This window comes from Mchenga conophoros, linkage group LG3 (assembly GCF_057382185.1).
Source record: "Mchenga conophoros isolate Kocher_MC1m ecotype Shallow Benthic linkage group LG3, M_conophoros_male_GT1.1, whole genome shotgun sequence".
NCBI classification, from domain to species: domain Eukaryota; kingdom Metazoa; phylum Chordata; class Actinopteri; order Cichliformes; family Cichlidae; genus Mchenga; species Mchenga conophoros.
In genome coordinates this window covers 47,198,874-47,217,573 of record NC_140528.1, presented here as the reverse complement: position 1 = coordinate 47,217,573, position 18,700 = coordinate 47,198,874, and the positions used below count along the sequence as shown (strand labels likewise).

Below are 18,700 nucleotides of genomic sequence, written 5' to 3'. Positions count from 1 at the left end.
GTATTTCACATTTCACTTTCTAACTAAATGAAATCATTATGTGCGGTCATGTGTACATGAACTATGTTTAAATAGCAGAATGCATTATTTTATGTTCTCTGTCTTATCTGTCTTATGGCTGAAAGATCTTCTGATGATTTTCTGAATGCCAGAAAAGATTTAAAATGTTCACTACTTCTGTGATATATCTCAGCATTTTACTTATTTAACCTTTATTTTTACAAGTAATCGCACTGACACTCAGTGTCGCCTTTACAAGAGAGAAATCTAAAAATAACAAAAAAATGTTTCCTGTCTTATTAAAAAAAAAGAACAAGTTCCCAGTGACGCACATACTACACCTAAACTGAGGATGTGAGCATAACAAACCAGCCTACAAGTTGCACCAAACAGAACTGGTTTCATGTTCCGCCCACTGATAGTGAACTGAAACAAGGTGGCTTGACATGACACAGAAGCCATTCTACTTCTTTGGATTATTGTGTTCAACGTCACAAAAATATTTAATGTTAAAATAGATTTATTAGCAAGAAGATACCTCTGCTAACTGCTGTAACACTTCAGTTTACTCTGCAGTGTTTAGTATGCAGCAAGACAACATGGACGTCAGAGCTCTGTGCATCAGACTGTGTGAGTACTTTCTCATTTCCACTTGACCATATTGCATTTTTTTTGTTTTTACCTTAAGATACAGTAACCTAATGCATTTTTGTGATCCAGTTATAAGATGTGATGACACGTTTACTCTTAGCTGTAAAAGTCAAAAAGAAAATGTGAAACTTTGTTGTGTCTCTTTAGTGATGGCCAGCATGATTCTGCTGGGTGCACAGGATCTGAAAATTGGTGTGTACATGCTATTTTCTCATCTATATTAAAATTATTAAACATTTTGGAGGCGAGAGCAATTCAGAAGAAAAGTTGTTGTTTCTTGTTCTTTTGTGATTTTAGCGAAACGCGTCCTGTGATGATTAATCATCATATGACTTATGATACACATTAAAAATATATATATTTTTACTCTGTCATTATTAAAGTCTAGTACATCAGTTTAAGTAATAAGAATCTAAACTGAATCTTTCTTTATTCTTTGTTTCAGATGCAGTTTCTCTTCATATTGTTCCAAACAGATTGCAGTTCTTTGAATATGAATCCACAACATTTCACTGTGAAGGAGTCGATTATTGTGAAGTTCTGCATAAACTTAAAAGGAAAATAAATGCATGTAACAAAACTAACATGAGGACACCAACAGGATCATCCTGCAAAATGAGAAATCTTTATACAGACGACAGTGGAGAGTACTGGTATGAGACTGAAGGAGGAATAAGGAGCAACAGTATCAACATTTGTGTCACTAGTACGTTTGAAGAAAAATAAAGAAAGAACAACAACTTTTGATAAATTTTAATTACTTGATATTGGTTATAATTTAATATTGCTTTCTATTTAAATTTACATTAAATAAATATCAAATGTTTGTTGTTTCAGATGGTTCTGTTATCCTGGAGAGTCCTGCTGTTTCTGTGTTAATGGAAGAAACTGTGACTCTGAGCTGCAGAAACAAAACTGCTTCCTCCAACTTTACAGCTGATTTCTACAAAGATGGACGTCTTATCCATAGAACCTCCACAGGAAACATGACCATCCACAGAGTTTCAAAATCAAACGAGGGACTTTACAAGTGTAACATCTCAGGAGTTGGAGAATCACCAGAGAGCTGGCTGAAAGTCACAGGTGAAACACAAAGATATATGAAAATGAAGCAAAACTGTTGAGCCTGACACACTATTTAAAATGTGTCAGTCTGAATAAACACTGAACATCTGAAAATGAACATTTGGGGTTTTTGTTGTCTTAACTGAACTCTTCTCTCTTTTCAAACTGTCATTTGGACTCTCAAATTGTGAATTCAACTACTAATCCAGACAGTCACATAGAGACGAGCCACACTTCCCCTGCTGCCACACCTTGGATCACTGCTATGATTTTATTTCTTTTTCTCTTGATTGTGACCATGGGACTGTATCACTTTAGCAAAGGTTAGTGTGACAGAGGTAATGAAAATACTGAAAATATTTTCTTTTCATGCAAAACTTTGGATTCAATGCTTTTGCTTTGCTGTACATACTAAACATATATGTTTTCTTTGCAACATTAATCTGGAATTGAGGCACCTTAGGTGTTCTGACATGGACAAATTAAAAGTGATAATTGCATGTCACATATAATGTTTGAAAAATATTTTGTTCATTTTTCTAAACGTAGATGGTTAAGGCACAACTGAAGCTCAAACAGGTCAGAACAGAGATACTGTGTTAATATTTTCTGTTCATTTTTATTGTTCAGTGGAACAAATTTAATAATTATAATAAATACTTTCTGTACCTTATATTTGAGAAATTATTTTATGTCAGAACTTGAAATAATTATGATGATAGCATTTAGGAGATTATTCTCAGCCCAAGAGATGTATTGCCTAATTAGATTATGCATTTTTTGGAAATCAACATGCCTGTTGTGCATTACACTAACATCATTACTCTAAAACGTAGTTTATCAGCGTTTTAATGATTTTTATGTTTTGTGTTTCCGTGTCCATAGAGGCCAGTAGAGTGAACACAGGTAGAGCAACATGTGCTGCCGTAAGAAAAAACAGGAAGAAGAAAGGTATGTTTATGAGTTTTCAACTGCAGTAGCACAATACTTTTTCTATGAAGTCGTAAGCAGAAAAAAAGTGCACTGTCTGAATGTTTTGTCAGTGTGTATGTGTTATTTATAAATGTGCAGATGGTAGTGTTAATTTGAGCTTAGAGAACTTACGCCTCAAATGAAAACCACATAGACTCTAAGTCTCTTTCAGATATGAACTGTATCTACAGTGAGAGATTTGAGTTTCCTCATACAGCTCAGAAAGGTTACATGTGGCAAGAAGTACAACTTCTGATATGCATTTCATTTCAACATAAATATTTAACACAGCTTTTAATTGAGCACTTAAAAAGTATAGGAGTTAAAAACTCAATGAAAGGTGAAAACATGAACACATATAACATAATTAATTTTAATTCAATTTTCAATTTTATTTATACAGCACCAAATCACAACAATAGTCACCTGAAGGTGCTTTATACTGTAAGGTAGATCCTACAATAATACATAGAGAGAAAAACCCAACAATCATATGACCCCCTATGAGCAAGCACTTTGGCGACAGTTGGAAGGAAAAACTCCCTTTTAACAGGAAGAAACCTCCGGCAGAACCAGGCTCAGGGAGGGGCGGGGCCATCTGCTGCGACCGGTTGGGGTGAGAGAAGGAAAACAGGACAAAGACATGCTGTGGAAAAGAGACAGAGGTTAATAACAAGTATCATTAAATGCAGAGAGGTCTCAGTGCATCATGGGAATCCCCCAGCAGTCTACACCTTTTGCAGCATAACTTTTTTTTTTTGCCTGTCCCGTTTGGCTCTTTTGCCATCAGAATTATTGTCTAAAGGCAAAGAAAGATGCCCAACGGATTTACTTTACCAAATTGACCATCCCAGCCTTGCCGTAATGGTCCATTTGATTCATCTTTTATTGTTTATTTTATTTTCACTTGCTGAATACGGGACAGACTTGACTGGAGGAAAGAAGGGGAGAAAGAAAGAGGGAAAGAGAAACAGCTGAGAAGAGGGACGGGGGAGAAGGGCAAAAAACAAAAACCAACAGAATGGGCAGGAAAAAAAAAAATGCATCTATCGATCACCTAGATCACCTGTTGAGAAAGAAAAAAGAAAACAAGCAGAAGAGAACAAGAGTAATAGAATAAACAACATCACAATGATATATGGGAATATGACAGTAAATACTAAATATTAAACATTATTGTGCAGCATAACTAAGGGAGGATTCAGGGTCACCTGATCCAGCCCTTAATATATGTTTTAGCAAAAAGGAAAGTTTTAAGCCTGATCTGAAAAGTAGAGTGTTAGTTTAATATGTGCATTGAAGAATATCCTGTTGAAAAATGACTCCAAGATTCCTCACAGTGTTACTGGAGGCCAAAATAATGGTATCCAGAGAATAAAAGGAAGGTTAGAGATTGGGCAATAATTAATTATGACCACTGGGTCTAGAGATGGCTTTTTAAGTAACGGTTAAACTACTGCCAGCCTGAAGACCTGTGGTATATAGCGTGGTACACAGTCAAATTTATGTCATAAAGTGACACAACAGCAATAGAATGATGTCAACGTCCATTTGTGTGTGTGTCTGTGTGTATGTGCGAGAGAGAGAGAGAGAGCGTGTGTGTAACTGTCTACACAATTCCTGTCTGTGTTATCTTTTCTTGCTTTGTCCCCTCACTGTTTGGAGCTTTGAGTTTTGGCTTTAATCACTGCACATATATACATTGTATTTCCCACATGGACTGCTGACTTTAACAAATTATCTTTGTTATTTGGAACTGAAATCTTGTTGTCTTTAGACCTGTCCTGTCTGCTGTTTTCATGTGGCTGAGTTGTGGCTTTTATCAGCGCACAAATGCTGGACAGTGATTTCCCTCAAATTCTTCTGAACTTCTTTCCTTATTTGTATCCCTGTGAAAACATTCTAGATATTGCATTGGGGATGTGTGAATCCCAAACCCAGAAAATCTCAAGGTCATACTTGACAGGCTTGTTTGGCATGTACTCTAGAAATTTTAACCTATGTCTACCACTACTATGTCATGTTGGTTAGCCATCAACAGTTTGTCTGTCTGTATCTGGAAACAAACTTGTCTGGCGTGGTAGACCCCAGCCTCTATGGATCTTGTGATCAGAACTTTTTCCTGTGCTGCTATGATTAGTGCCTCTGTCTTTCAGTCCAGCTTTGTACAGCCACTCGTTGGATTTTTGGATGTCAACCACTTGTTCCATCTGCCAGTGGTACATACCATGCAGGGCTTGTCCTTCCATGATGGCTACTAGAGCGACTGCTCTCGCTATGATAAACATGTACATATAATTCCCCAGCTACTGGCGGATAGAGCAGTCACTCAACATATATAACTATTTTGCTAATTTAACTTTAGGATTTAGCTTTTATAACATAGATTAATGATTGATGAATCTGATGAAATATATATAAACATATATTTGTTGGTTAGTTATCTTATTTCTAACTAACCAACAAGCTGCATTCTTATCTAACTGTGAATGTGAAATTTTACTAAATTCTAATGAAAATCTATGAATATATTAAAAAGCAAACACGGATTATTGTTATTGTTATTGATATTACTGTGGTTATTCATCCTCTCACTCTTACTGTTTCTCTCTGATGAAAGAAGATGCACTGTCGTCTACATCCATTTACTACAGCTTTGTCCCGAGTGACACTCAACCACAAGGTACGATTCAGTGTTATTAAAAGTCATTTGTTGTTGACACTAAGATCAAGAAAAGCAGAAATATCACGTAGTATTTGAAACAATCGAAGGTAAATAAGTGTTAATATTATTAGTGTAAATAAGGTAAATAAGAAATTGGCTTCAAGCTAATTCAATTTTATTATAGAACATATTCAACATTTTTCTTAAATTTAAACCACTGAATGTAGAGGTTAGCAATCCTTGGTCATTGTCACTGATATTACTGTGGTCATCTATCCTTTCACTCTCACTGTTTCTCTTCATCAGATGCACGGTCCAATAGACCTATTTACAGCTTAGTCCAGGGGGACACTCAACCACAAGGTAAGACTCAGTGTGATTAAAAGTTATTTAATAGTGACACTAAGATTAAGAAAAAAAGGAAATATCACCTAGTATTTGAAACAATAAGGTAGCCCAGGGTGAAATTCAGCCACAAAGTAAGACTCATTGTGATTAAAAGCCATAATGTTATTATGGTTACCTATCTTTTCACTCCCACTGTTTCTTTCGGTTTCATTCTATTAGATGAAGGTGAACTGTCTTCTAGAAGCTTTTACTACAGTTTAGCCCAGGGTGACACTCAGCCACAAGGTGAGACTCATTGTGATTAAAAGCCATTTAATAGTGATGCTTAGATTAAGCAACAGCAGAAACATCACCTAATCACCTAACAAGTGTTTTATTATATAGAAATATGGGTTACCAACTAATTTATTTCCATCTATAATCTAATCTAAAAAAAAAAAAAAAAAAAAAAAAATCGAATTTCCCAGAGGAACCCACCCGAGGGATTAATAAAGTTCTGTCTAATCTAATCTAATCTATTATCAAAGCAGAATCAGAATCCACCACAAAAATCCTCTCACCAGGTATAAACCAGCCAATAGCGGAGGATCCCTTTTATTCTCCAATCCAGACGGTAAGACTGGGGGCAGTTATGCCTTACGTGTTGCATTCAGATAATATGTGATAAAGATGAATAAATGGGTTTCATAGTGTGGACACTCCAATGCTAACTCCAGTGTTATAATATAGATATACAGAGGTGTGAATAAGTGTTGGCCCCATCCTGATTTCCTAGTGTTTTGCATTTTCATAATAACATGTTTCAGATTATCAAACACATTTTAATAACAAAGATAACTCAAGTAAATGCAAAATGCGGTTTTTAATTAACGATTACATTGATTGAGGGAGAAAAGTTATACAAACCTACCTGGTCCTGTGTAAAAAAAATGATTGCCCTTTTTGTTAAATCAGGAATTAACTGTGATTAATCACATTGTTCGGAAAGCTTGGAAAGCTCAGTTTCACTAACAGTACTCAGGCCTGATTACTGGCAGACCTGTTGAATCAAGAAATCACTTAACCCTTGTGTGGTGTTCATATTTTTGTTACTCAGCCAGTGTTCATGGGTGTGGTGGACCCGCTAGAGTTTTGGCTTTCCAAATTAACACTATCAAACAATTTTATGTTAAATTACTCAACAGATGTTTACTTCATCCCAATTACAAAACATATGAACAGTAAACATGGTTAATTTTTTCCCTTTACCTTTGTTAGATCACATTTATGAATGAATGTGCTTCTCGTTTTTTTTTTTGTTTGTTTTTTTTTTTATAAAATGTTATAAAAAATAAATCAGTTGTAATCAAGTGGAGTGAGTGGAAAGACAACACATTTACACGTGAAGCAATATGTTTCACAACTAAATGGGATCAGCTGCTCATCAATGGTGACATTAGGCCCAGGGTTGTAAAACAGGGGGAGTCGGTGCCCACACTTATCCCACACTGTCCTGATGGCAGCTAGCTTGTCTCTCTGCCGTCGAGCTGGTCTGTCGTCTCGGTTATCAAAACGGATAATCCTGGAATTTTTGTGGAGGTTTTCCAGAGACATTGATGCACGGAAAGGTTTCTGCATCCCACAGAGATTCTGTGGATTCCCCTTTGGACCTCAAAACTCCTGCAAGGATAAGAACCCCAAAGTAGGCCTTTGGGGTTCTTAGATGAATTTGGTCCATCTCCTTCCACCTCTCTCCAAAAACACACCTTCCTTCTAGATTACTACAATCCAGAATAATTTTCTGGATGGAATCTGGGATGAAAAGCTCAAATGACGACTTGATGTCCTGCACATGAGTAACTGTCAGCCGTGTTGGCCCTGGCTTATCACAGTAACAGCTCTGCAGGGTGGCTCATTTCTTGGGCAAGAAGACCATTCAGTTTCACCAGTTATTGACATCCATATTTCTTCACTTGCTGTCTGGTGGGCTTGTTGTGGTCCTGGAGCTGGCAGCAGATGGGGTACTCGTCTTCGTTTTGTTACTAAATGGTGCTCAACCTCATCCTCTTCTTCAAAATCACTGTCAGACTCTGAATTTTCAGAAATGTGAAATATTCTGAAACCTCTTTGTCAACATCATCATCCGAAGCCCCTCTCTCTTCCAAAATCAATTGGATGGCCCTCGCAGCAGATAATCTTTTGCCATCTTGATCAGTTGTGATAAAGAACCACACTGGCAAAGTCTTATTTATAGTATTGTGCTCCTAATTTGCAGGTGGGACAGGGTATGAGAAAATAAAAGTTGGATCCCTCAAGAAAGAGGGTAAATTGTGTGGGAATGTCAGAGCAGACAGTGTTGATAGTTGAATTTTCAACAATGTTGCAACTTTGTGCGGAGCAGGAGGGGAAGAAAACACTATCAGCAGCACCAGAAAGGAGGAAGACAGAGTGTGGGAACACAGGACCTACACTTTCAACACTCTTATTAGACCTGGGTCCAGTGGACCCGAACACCTTGTATGTAATGTAAATGCGTGGGGGGAGGTACAGTATGAGGTCATTGAAAATTAGTTCGGATTTATGTTCTTCACAGAAAATAAGCCAAAGCCAATGAATTTCAGGTTGAAAAAATAATTAATTGTTTAATTTTTCTTTTGAGAAAAACTGAAAACGGGTCTCACAGACCTGAACACCATACAAGGGTTAAACAGAACCTGTCTGACAAAGTGAATCTGCTTAAAATATGTCAAAAAAACAATATCATCATCATCTAAAGAAACACCTGAGAAACAATGTCACTGAAATCTATCAGTCTGGAAAGGTAACAAAGCCATTTCTAATGCTTTGGCACGCTAATGAACCACGGAGAGAGCCATTGTACACAAATGGAAAAAACCTGGAACAGTGGTGAATCTTCCCAGGAGTTACTGGTCTACCAAAATTACTTCAAGAGCACATCAACGAATCATCCAGGAAGTCACAAAAGAACTCAAAGAACAACATTAAAGAACCACAGGCCTCGTGTTTCAGTTAAGGTCGGAGTTCATGATTCAACAATAAGAAAGAGACTGGGCATAAATGATGGAAGAATTCAAGGAGAAAACCACTTCTGAACAAAAAGAACATAAAGGCATGTGTCACATTTGCCAAAAACATCTTCAAGACTTTTAGGAAAATATTCGTGGACTGACAAAACAAAAGTTAGTTTTTTTGGAAGGTTTCAGTCACATGACATCTGTAATAAAACCTACAGCATTTCAGAAAAGAAACATCATAGCAACTGTAAAATATGGTGGTAGTAGTGTGATGGTCTGGGCTGTTTTCCTGTCTCAGGACCTCTACCAAAACATCCTGAAGGAGAATGTCTGGTCATCTGTTTGTGACCTCCAGCAAAGCAGACTTGCGTTTTACAGCCGGTCCAAAACACACTAGCAAGTCCAAATGAAGATTTTGGAGTGGCCCAGTCAAAGTCCTGACCTCAATACTGACCTAAACTGAGTTGCTGTTGCATGACCTTAAAAAGGCACAATACAATAAATGCCAGATATAAACTAATCCAGTTTAAAGTCATTCATAGACTACACTTTTCTAAACTTAAACTTAACCGGATCTATAATCCTGTATCCCCCTTATGTGACAGATGTAAAGTCGGTGAAGGTTCCCTTGCACATTTATTTTGGCATTGCCCTGTTTTGAATGCTTTTTGGAGCCAGATTTTTATGTGGTTTTCAAACCAATTTAGGAAAAAAGTACCACGTGGCATTGGCTATACTTGGATCATTTGCATCAGTCGAATCTTTTTCCTTTTCACAAAAACAGATAATTACAATGGGTATGCTGGCTGCAAAGAAACGTATTCTTTTACAGTGGCGGTCTTCTTCGGCCCCGTGTTTTAACAGGTGGCTTAATGAGATGGTGTCTGTGGCCAGGGTGGAGCAGATAAGATTTGATAGAGAGGGGAAACTGGCGAGTTTTTGTATGATTTGGCAACCATTTCTAGAATTCTTAAAAAAATAACTGATCATAATTCATGCCTCACACTACGCGTGAATTATTTTATTTGTTTTTTCTTTTTTCTTTTTTTTTTCTTCCTCTTCTTTTTCTTCCTTTTTCCTTTCTTTTTTTTCCTTTCATGCTTATAAGTTCATAAATGTTAAAAACAGTAATTGTTCTTGGTTGATTTTGTATAAGCATGTTATGTTTAATTTAAATGCAAAAATAAAATTTAAGAAAAAAAAAGGCACAATACCATGTAGGTTTGGATTGTTTTCATCCTTAAAATGAACACCTGTATTTAGGAACAGCATTTTGTGTTTACTTGTGTTATCTAGCTCTAATATTTAAATTTCTTTGATCTGAGACATTCAGGTGTAACAAAAATACAAAAAAAAAAAAAAAACAACTCAAAAATCTGGAAGAGTGCAAACACTTTTCACATCACTGTATATAGCTTATATACTCATTCCCAAACTTGTGTTAAATGATGCTGCCATGAAATAATACGTATGTAGAAAAGAAACCTTGTTACAGTACAAGAAAAATATACTTTACATCAAAAGTGATAATACATGTTTGGCAACTACTCGTTGACATTAAAATTGGCTTACAATGTACAGAATACAAAAATTGTTTCTATGTTTTTTGTTTGTTTTAGTTAATTTTTTTTTCTATTCCATTCTATCTTGCAGGTTGCAGAGTGATCTTATTGAAGACATAATCACATCTCAGTGAGAGATTTTTGGTTTCTACATTTATAAATTGTGATAACTTTTGTCTAGTTAGTTAGACACAGCTGGCTGCCAGACACACATGGTTATAAGTACATATGAGGCTGAATGCTAATAAAAGCACCTGACTTGACCTGTCTGTTGTCTTCTATGTGTATGAATGCTGTTTACAAGAAAAGAATCATTACAGCTTGTAACACTCACTGTGGTCAACCACTAATCTTTTTTTTTCTTTTCTTTTGTGTCCCGTTTGGATCTTTAGCCATCAGAATTGTTGTCTTAAGGCCAAGAAAGATGCCAAGCAGATTTATTTTACCAAGTGGATCATCATGGCCTTGCCATATTGGTCCATTGGATTGACCTTTATTATAATTATGAATTTATTTTATTTTCAGTTGCTACAAACGGGACAGACATGACTGTGGGATAGGACAGGGGGAAAGAATGAAAGAAAGAGAGGGAGAGAAAGAAAGAAAACCAAAGGGGAGAAGAGACGGTGAGAAGGGGGAGAAGAGAGAAAAACAAAACAAAAAAAACAAAACACCTGGATCACCTGTATGGAGAAAAAAACCAGAAGAGAAAGCAAACAGCAAAGAGCAACATAATAAAAAAAAAAACAGCACCATCACAATAAACTAGCTAGCAGTAGATACTAAATAATAAACGATATTGTGCAGCACGCAAGATAGACAGCGCACAATGTGCTTTGAGGCAGCAGCAAGAAAGCTGTAGTCCGTGTCTGTGAATACCCGTGTGTACACCTGTGTGGATCAGCATGCTTGTATTCCAAAGGTTTCTCCATGTAACGATCTGCTAGGGAGTGTGGGGAGCCATAGCCCCGTCCACCAGGGTATGAAGCAGGTATGGAGGAGACGTCTGAGGGCATCCCAACCCCTGGAAGGAGCCCAGCTGGGCCACAGGCGCCCGGCCCCGCCAATCGGCCACTGGGAGTGAGCCGGTACATACATGAGCGCCCAGCCCCAGACGACAAGGACCACCAACACACCAACGTCTGAGGGCATCAGCCACCGGCAGGGAGTGTGGTGAGGGGAGATTGGCCTCCGTACTTTGGAGGGCCTGAGATGTACCCAGAGAGGTTGAGTCTAAGACCCAACCTGACATATAGACACAGACGAACAGGCGCACGTGGACACAAACGTGCATTCCCACCCCATATGCACAACCAAATACTCGGCACTCACCCAACATAGATAACTTCTAAATTTTATAATCCAATCCAGTCTGACCAAAAAAGAAGCTGAAGCAATAAAACAAAACACCACTTATTTTGTCTGGGTAATAGACCACACTTAAAGTCTGTCATGCTCTGTATCGAACATGGCAGTTATATTTCATTTCTGACCACAAACTCATTGCATCTGTTTTGGAAAAAAAAGTAATGTGACACTTTGAGATTAGAGGTTGACCTCAATGGGTGTCATTGAAAGCTGCAGCATCTCTTTTATTGAAACAACATTCATACATGTGTAAAAACAGAAAGATCAAACGTGTTGGTTAAAGTTCAGCTTTAGCAAAGACGCTTATGTTCAAACTTTATATATGTGTATAACACCGTGGGAATGACATGCAGCTGTAACTGACTGAATGAAGAAAAACTCTAACAGTTTATAGACATGTAAACCAAACCTGTCAGAAAATGCACAGCTTGTTTAATTCCAAAAAAAAACAACAACATTGTGATAAAACTGAGTTGCTTCTTTGATTTCATTCTTACTCAGATGTGATTATGTGCATCTGTCTCTCTGCAACCTGTAAACAAAAGAATTGTAGGAGAAAAAATGTAAAGCACAACATAAAGAAATGTCATCAAAAAAATCAAAGAATTAATCTGCATACTTTTTACAGTATATCATGGCTTTTAATACACAAATTTGGGTGTGAGTGAAATGTATGACAAACTATACATATTCCACTGTCAGGTAACTGTCTATATAGACAGTTACCTGACAGTTACCTATATAGTAGGTAACTGTCTATATAGAAAATCCCAAATTTACTAATTACTATTACCTGACTGCAGCACATGAAGCATAATTTCTACTTACTGTATTGTAGAATAGAAGGGATCCTCTGCTATGGGTTGGCAGGGACCTGTTGAGGGCATCTCTCTGCTGGTTCCTGCTTCTGCTTTGACAACAGATGGAATGCAATCAGTTGGTATCCAAAGCATTTTACATAATAAAACACTTATTTGTCTTAGATTATACCAAATTACTTACTGATGTTTTGGATTTCTAAATGCTAAAGTTAAAATGGCTTTTAATCACAAGTTGTTGAGTGTCAAAGAGTCCTAAGCTATTGGAAATTGGTCTAGAGAGTGATGCATCTTCAGCTTGTGATGGAGAGGGACAGTGGGAGTGAGGGGAATGATAACCACAGCAATATTAGTGATCATGATCCCTGTCTGTTATTTAATGCATTTATTAGATTTGATTTTAAATTTTAGAAAAAAATGACATTCAAGATTAGAAAGAAAATTGAAGCCATTCATGGGCCCATTATGTAAGGTGTTGCTACTGAGCTAACAAAAACTGACATTTCTAATTGAATTTCTGCTGTTTACAAGTCAACTCTACTTTGACTGCAAAATATCAGCTGCTCTTCAACTTCTTGCTTTTTGCTATTTTTGTACTAAACTAAAATATTAGACTTTACACTTTTACACTCAGCTCTACCCTTTTTATGTGCAATATTTTGGTCTCTGTGAAATATCCTGGCAGATGTGAAATAAGTAATTACCAATTACCACACCATAGGCAAAAAAGAAGACAATGAACGCCCCTCCAGGGGCGGGGGTACCTAGACCCGGTTTGTAGAGTACGCTTGGGGAGTGTGATCGTGTGTACAGCGTCTCTTTATGTCTGTCTCCACGTCGGTTGAGTGTGAAGTGCACATGAGAGCATGAGGGTGGGAATGGATGTTTGTGTCTGTGTGTGCCTGTATGTTTGTGTCTATATGTCAGGTTGGCTATCAGACGCCACCTCTCTGGGGACATCTCGGGCCTTCCAAGGTTTGGAGGCCTATTTCCACCCACCACCACTTCCCCTGCCGGTGGTGGACTCCCTCAGGTGTCGGTGCGTTGGTGGTTCTTTGTATCTGGGAGTGGGCGTCCGGGTACACACTGGCTCACTCCCTGGCGGCCGCTTATTGGGGCTCGCTCGGGCCATTTCGGAGGTGGGGTGCCCCCGGCCTCTCAGCCTGGGGCTCGGTCACTCAGGCACAGCTGGCTGCCGGCGGAGCTCGCGGGCGCGTCACTGCAACTCCCCCTGGCTTCTGCTCCGCGGCTGCTGAATGAGCCCTCATCTGGGACTCTCCTCAGCTCTTACTGGGACAGTGGCGCAGCTGCCCCTCTGTGGGTCTTCCTTGGTCTCTTGTGTTCTGGGGGCCTCTGGATGTCTGGAGTTTTGATCTCCTCCATACCTGCTTGATACCATAAAGGACAGGGCTGTGGCTCCCCACACTCCCTAGCAGATCTTTACATGGAGAAACCTTTGGAATGCAAGCATGCTGATCCACACAGGTATGCACACAGGTGTACACACGGGTATTCACAGACGCGGACTACAGCTTTCTTGGCTGCTGCCTCAAAGCACACTGTGCACTGTCAATCTTGAGTGTTGCACAATATCGTTTATTGTTTAGTAACTATTGATATCTATGGCTAGCTAGTTTATTGTGATGGTGCTTTTTTTTTCTATTATTATGTTGCTCTTTGTTGTTTGCTGTCTCCTCTGTTTTTTTTTTTCTCCATACAGGTGACCCAGGAGTTGTTTTTTTTTTTCTCTCTTCCCCCCCTTCTCACCGTCTCTTCTCCCCTTTGGTTTTCTTTCTTTCTCTCCCCCTCTTTCTTTCATTCTTTCCCCCTGTCCTATCCCACAGTTATGTCTGTCCCGTTTGCAACTGAAAATAAAATAAATTCATAATTATAATAAAGGTCAATCAAATGGACCAATATGGCAAGGCCATGATGATCCACTTGGTAAAATAAATCCGCTGGGCATCTTTCTTGGCCTCAAGACAACAATTCTGATGGCTAAACATCCAAACGGGACACAAAAAAAGAAAAAAAAAAAAAAGACAATGAATGCTAGTCACTGAATATTATTGATCAAAAAAGAAAGTAATTGGGTTTAATATAAAGTTAATTTTGAAACTGAATGCATGTCTGAAATTGTACTTCATGTGGCATTTTACTATTCTGAGCTGTCTGAGATACAGTAGCTATAAAATTATATTCTATGTGGTTTTCATTTGAGGCGTATGTTTTGAAGGCTCAAATTATCACTTACATCTATACATTTATAAATATTACATACAACTCTACCAAAGCTACAGACATCACCACCTGAGGAAAAAAAAGCAACCCTTTTATTCAAAGAAGTAATTTTGTTCTACTGTTCAGTAAAATATCTCCTGCCTTTCTTATAACAACATATGTTACTCAACCTGCATCCACTGTGCCGGCCTCTATGAAGTTTAAAGAAATACATTTCAAAAAAGTTTTATTTTGTTGTTGTTGTTGTTGTTTTAAAACACATTAAACAGGTATAGAGGATTTCTTAGTTCAAGCCCAGTAGTTTATGACATTCAACTGTATTAAAAAACGTTGGATGAGAAAATCTGATAATGCATCTGCCTGATAGACTCATTTTCCATCTGATAATAATAACATTAATAATAATTTTCATTACCTCTTTTCCAGCAATCTTTTCCAAAGTGAAACAGTCCCACTACCACCAACAGAGCACTGACTAAAATGGTGACAATGATCCAAGGTGTGGCAGCAGAGGGGGAATGGCATGCTTCTTTGTGACTGTGTGGATTGACTGTATACTTTGTAGTTTGAGTGACTAAATGATGGTCTGAAAAAACAGAAAGGCTTACATGAAAAAAGAATGGTAAACCATCATTTTAGCTCTTGCATAACAACATGGAGAAGAATCTTGCCAAAAAAAATAGAATAGAATAGAATAGCCCTTTATTGTCAAAATTATGGGTGTAATCTGCAATTTAGTTTTAGCACTCAAAAATGCTAATACAAAGAGATTTACCAGCTGTGAAAAGCATCAGCTGTCATCCAGATCACCTTCATTTAAAACATCTCAGTGTCTCACCTGTGACTTTCAGCCAGCTCTCAAGAGATTCTCCAACTCCTGACCTAGTCAACCCGTCAACCACTAATCTAAAACTGTTGCATTACATTTTTTTCCCCAAACAGACGCATCACCTAACAAGCCTAACAAGCTTGTCTCTAACTGAAATATGGTCTAGTAAAAGATAAAACACAGTGTTGTACAAACAAAACTTTACAACAAATGATTCATTAAATTTAAACAGGATTTGCGTTTACATGACGCACCCATCCCTCATTGCAGTTAGACCTGGTGACTCACTTAAATAGAACTCATCTGATGAAGTGAAATACACTATACGATCTCAACAAGCAATAATAGACAAGGGGGAAAAAAGTAGGACACTCAAAGCAACAAAGTCATTGACATCAAAATAAAGATTTTGTAGTGGTCTAGTCAAACTCTGGACTTAAATCTGTTTGAAATGCTTGACATAATGTTAAACAAGCCATTTATGCTTGAAACCCCTCCAGTGTGGCAAAAAAAAAAAAAAAAAAAGATGCCGCTTAAAGAATTTTGCAAAAAAAAGTGGGCCAATTTCTTTTTTGCATAGGGCCAGATAGGTTTGGATATTTCCATTAATAATCTAATCATCTTTTAAAAACTACATTTTTGTACTTACTTTGGTTATTTTTGTGTTTTTCAGATTCACCACAGCCAGTGTTGGGGAGTAACGGAATACATGTACCGCCGTTACGTATTTAGAATACAAAATATGAGTAACTGTATTCCGTTACAGTTACCGTTTAAAAAGGTGGTATTCAGAATACAGTTACTTTGTTGAAATAAATGGATTACACTGCGGTACTTTCCTGTTTCATATTGTCGCGGGTCAGGACTGTTTGGGTTTTGTTTGACAGCTAAGTTCTGTAGTTCCAGGCAGCAGCGTTACGGTTGCCATGGTTACAGGGCGACGCTCGCTCTCTCTCTCTTTCTGCGACTGTGTGTTTCCTGGGTGAGAGAGCGCCTTTTCGTTGTTGTTGTTGTTGTGCTAAGCTAACAGGCAGAATGCTACAAGCATAGCTCTAAAGAATGTAGCATCATGGGCAGTGTAGTCCGTGTTGCAGGGAGAATGGACTGCCATACACGTTATGGGTCTGTGAGCACCAGGAGGGAGAAAAAGGGGAGTGGAAAGGTACGAGCAGTCATCGAGCAAAAACGGGAGCTGGAAGCATGTAAATATAATAATAACCACTTCAGCCAAGAAGAGTGCCTGACGAGCCCAGTTGTAAGTAAGCTATTAAGACTCGACTGTACACCATGTTCGTGTTTTCCTCCGAAAACAATAAGTTCCGTTGGAGCAGCCTTTCAACGCCTCTCTCTGTCTCTCGCAAGAAAAATTGACCCACTCAACAAGGTAAAGCTATTTTTCGGGTATGAACCGACAGGGACCCCGCCGTATTAGTCAGAGGAGTCGCGGACCTTCAGTAATAGTAATAAATCACACAGCAATAGTACATTCACATTGTTGTAAAAAGCATGATAATATATTAAGTAATCCAAAGTATTCAGAATACGTTACTGTCATTGAGTAACGTAACGGAATACGTAACAGAATACATTTTGGGGCATGTATTCTGTATTCTGTAACGGAATACATTTTAAAAGTAACCTTCCCAACACTGACCACAGCCCTACCATAATGTTTACCTCATCTTGCAGACTGTGTTCATCAAGATGATGGTGGCTCTGCTGCTGCTTTTGGGTCTACTTCACTATGCGAAAGTTGGAGCTACAACAACTAACTCATGTTCAACATCATGTAATTGTAACTGTCATTAAATCAAAGATGGCGGTGTGCTTTGATGCAGTGGTTTTCTGCTCTTCACGTTCGGTGCTTTGTTTTCTATATTTTCTACATGTACAGTGGCTTGCAAAAGTATTTGGTCCCCTTGAATTTTTCCACATTGTGTCATATTACAGCCACAAACATGAATCAATTTTATTGGAATTCCACGTGAAAGACCAATACAAAAGTGGTGCACACGTGAGAAGTGGAACGGAAATCATACATGATTCCAAACACTTTTTACAAATAAATAACTGCAAAGTGGGGTGTGCGTAATTATTCAGCCCCCTGAGTAAATACTTTATAGAGCCACCTTTTGCTGCAATTGCAGCTGCCAGTCTTTTAGGGTATGTCTCTACTAGCTTTGCACATCTAGAGACTGAAATTCTTGCCCATTCTTCTTTGCAAAACAGCTCCAGCTCAGTCAGATTAGATGGACAGCATTTGTGAACAGCAGCTTTCAGATCTTGCCACATATTCTCGATTGCAAAGACGCTTACACACATGGATAATGGTTAGAATAAGTCTCTGGGTCAGAGAGTCCCAAACATGATATTCTAAACCAACTTTGAATCACTAGAAGAAAAATGGATAATAGTATTCAATTATCAAGGCTAGGCAGAGAGGTGTACTCCTTTTCTGTCTTTTACAGAGAAAGACGAAGACACCAGACGAGGTCATGGAAATATGAGGATGCTTCGCAGCAGACACCAAGACTGCCACATCCGTGCAGTAGGAGGATAGTTGCTATAATCTATGCTTTTGTCTCACTATATAATGTTGTGCAGCGCACTTGAGCGTTGTCCTTTTTATGAAGCATGCTGCCGATTCACACAGAGGTCACCAGCACTGTGTAAACTTATAATTTCAACTGCCAAAGCAAACGAAATCTTTTTTAAATGACAGATCTTTCTCCTGAGATTCCTTCCAAAAAAAGTCTGAAGCTTAAATCTCCAACCTGATTGCCTCAATCAGCTTCAGGTGAGGGAGGCTGTAGGCCCTGCCCATGGGTGGATACCAGGGAGGTCCAGACCTTCAATGGAATTTTACAGCCACACACCCAGACCATGACACTTATTTGTGTTTAATTGATTTTCTTTTATTCTGTGTTCCCTTCCTCCTTTTTCAATTTCTTGTATTTAGTCTATGCATGTTTGTGTGTCTCCATATGAAGTCTGTTTACTTTTTTGTCCGTGTCAAGCTCTTGTGTTGTAGTCAGTCTGGGTTTCCTGTTTTATTTATCCATCATTCCATTCAGCTGTGTTCAGGTGTTTTCTCTCATCCCTGAGCTCATTTGTGCATTTAAGTTTTCAGTTTTCCTTTGTTCATCGACGCATTGTGATCTGTCCGA

The 18,700-nt window shown here is 38.2% G+C and overlaps 1 protein-coding gene across 5 annotated transcripts; it reads left to right on the top strand.

Annotated features, from left to right (window-relative positions):
- Positions 1–441: 441 nt before the first annotated feature.
- Positions 442–13,596, top strand: LOC146579053 (uncharacterized). 5 transcript variants are annotated; one of them, XM_085260804.1, is made up of 11 exons: positions 442–630; positions 799–843; positions 1,097–1,357; positions 1,489–1,734; positions 1,926–2,039; positions 2,602–2,667; positions 5,309–5,371; positions 5,660–5,716; positions 5,921–5,986; positions 6,265–6,314; positions 10,369–13,596. In XM_085260804.1, the coding sequence occupies exons 1-11, from the start codon at positions 585–587 to the stop codon at positions 10,378–10,380; spliced, it is 1,026 nt and encodes a 341-aa protein (XP_085116930.1). In that variant the 5' UTR covers positions 442–584; the 3' UTR covers positions 10,381–13,596. The 5 variants fall into 5 exon arrangements, with proteins under 5 accessions (XP_085116930.1, XP_085116920.1, XP_085116902.1 ...); XM_085260794.1 differs by having other exon boundaries at positions 6,232–6,314; XM_085260776.1 differs by having other exon boundaries at positions 5,312–5,371; positions 6,232–13,596.
- Positions 13,597–18,700: the final 5,104 nt, after the last annotated feature.

Bases quoted from the DNA above. Each gene is read 5' to 3' on its own strand.
- LOC146579053 (XM_085260766.1), top strand. From the start codon at position 585: ATGCAGCAAGACAACATGGACGTCAGAGCTCTGTGCATCAGACTGT. The intron at 844-1,096 runs GTGTGTACATGC...TCTTTGTTTCAG, and splicing joins TGCACAGGATCTGAAAATTG to ATGCAGTTTCTCTTCATATT. The intron at 2,040-2,601 runs GTTAGTGTGACA...CCGTGTCCATAG, and splicing joins ACTGTATCACTTTAGCAAAG to AGGCCAGTAGAGTGAACACA.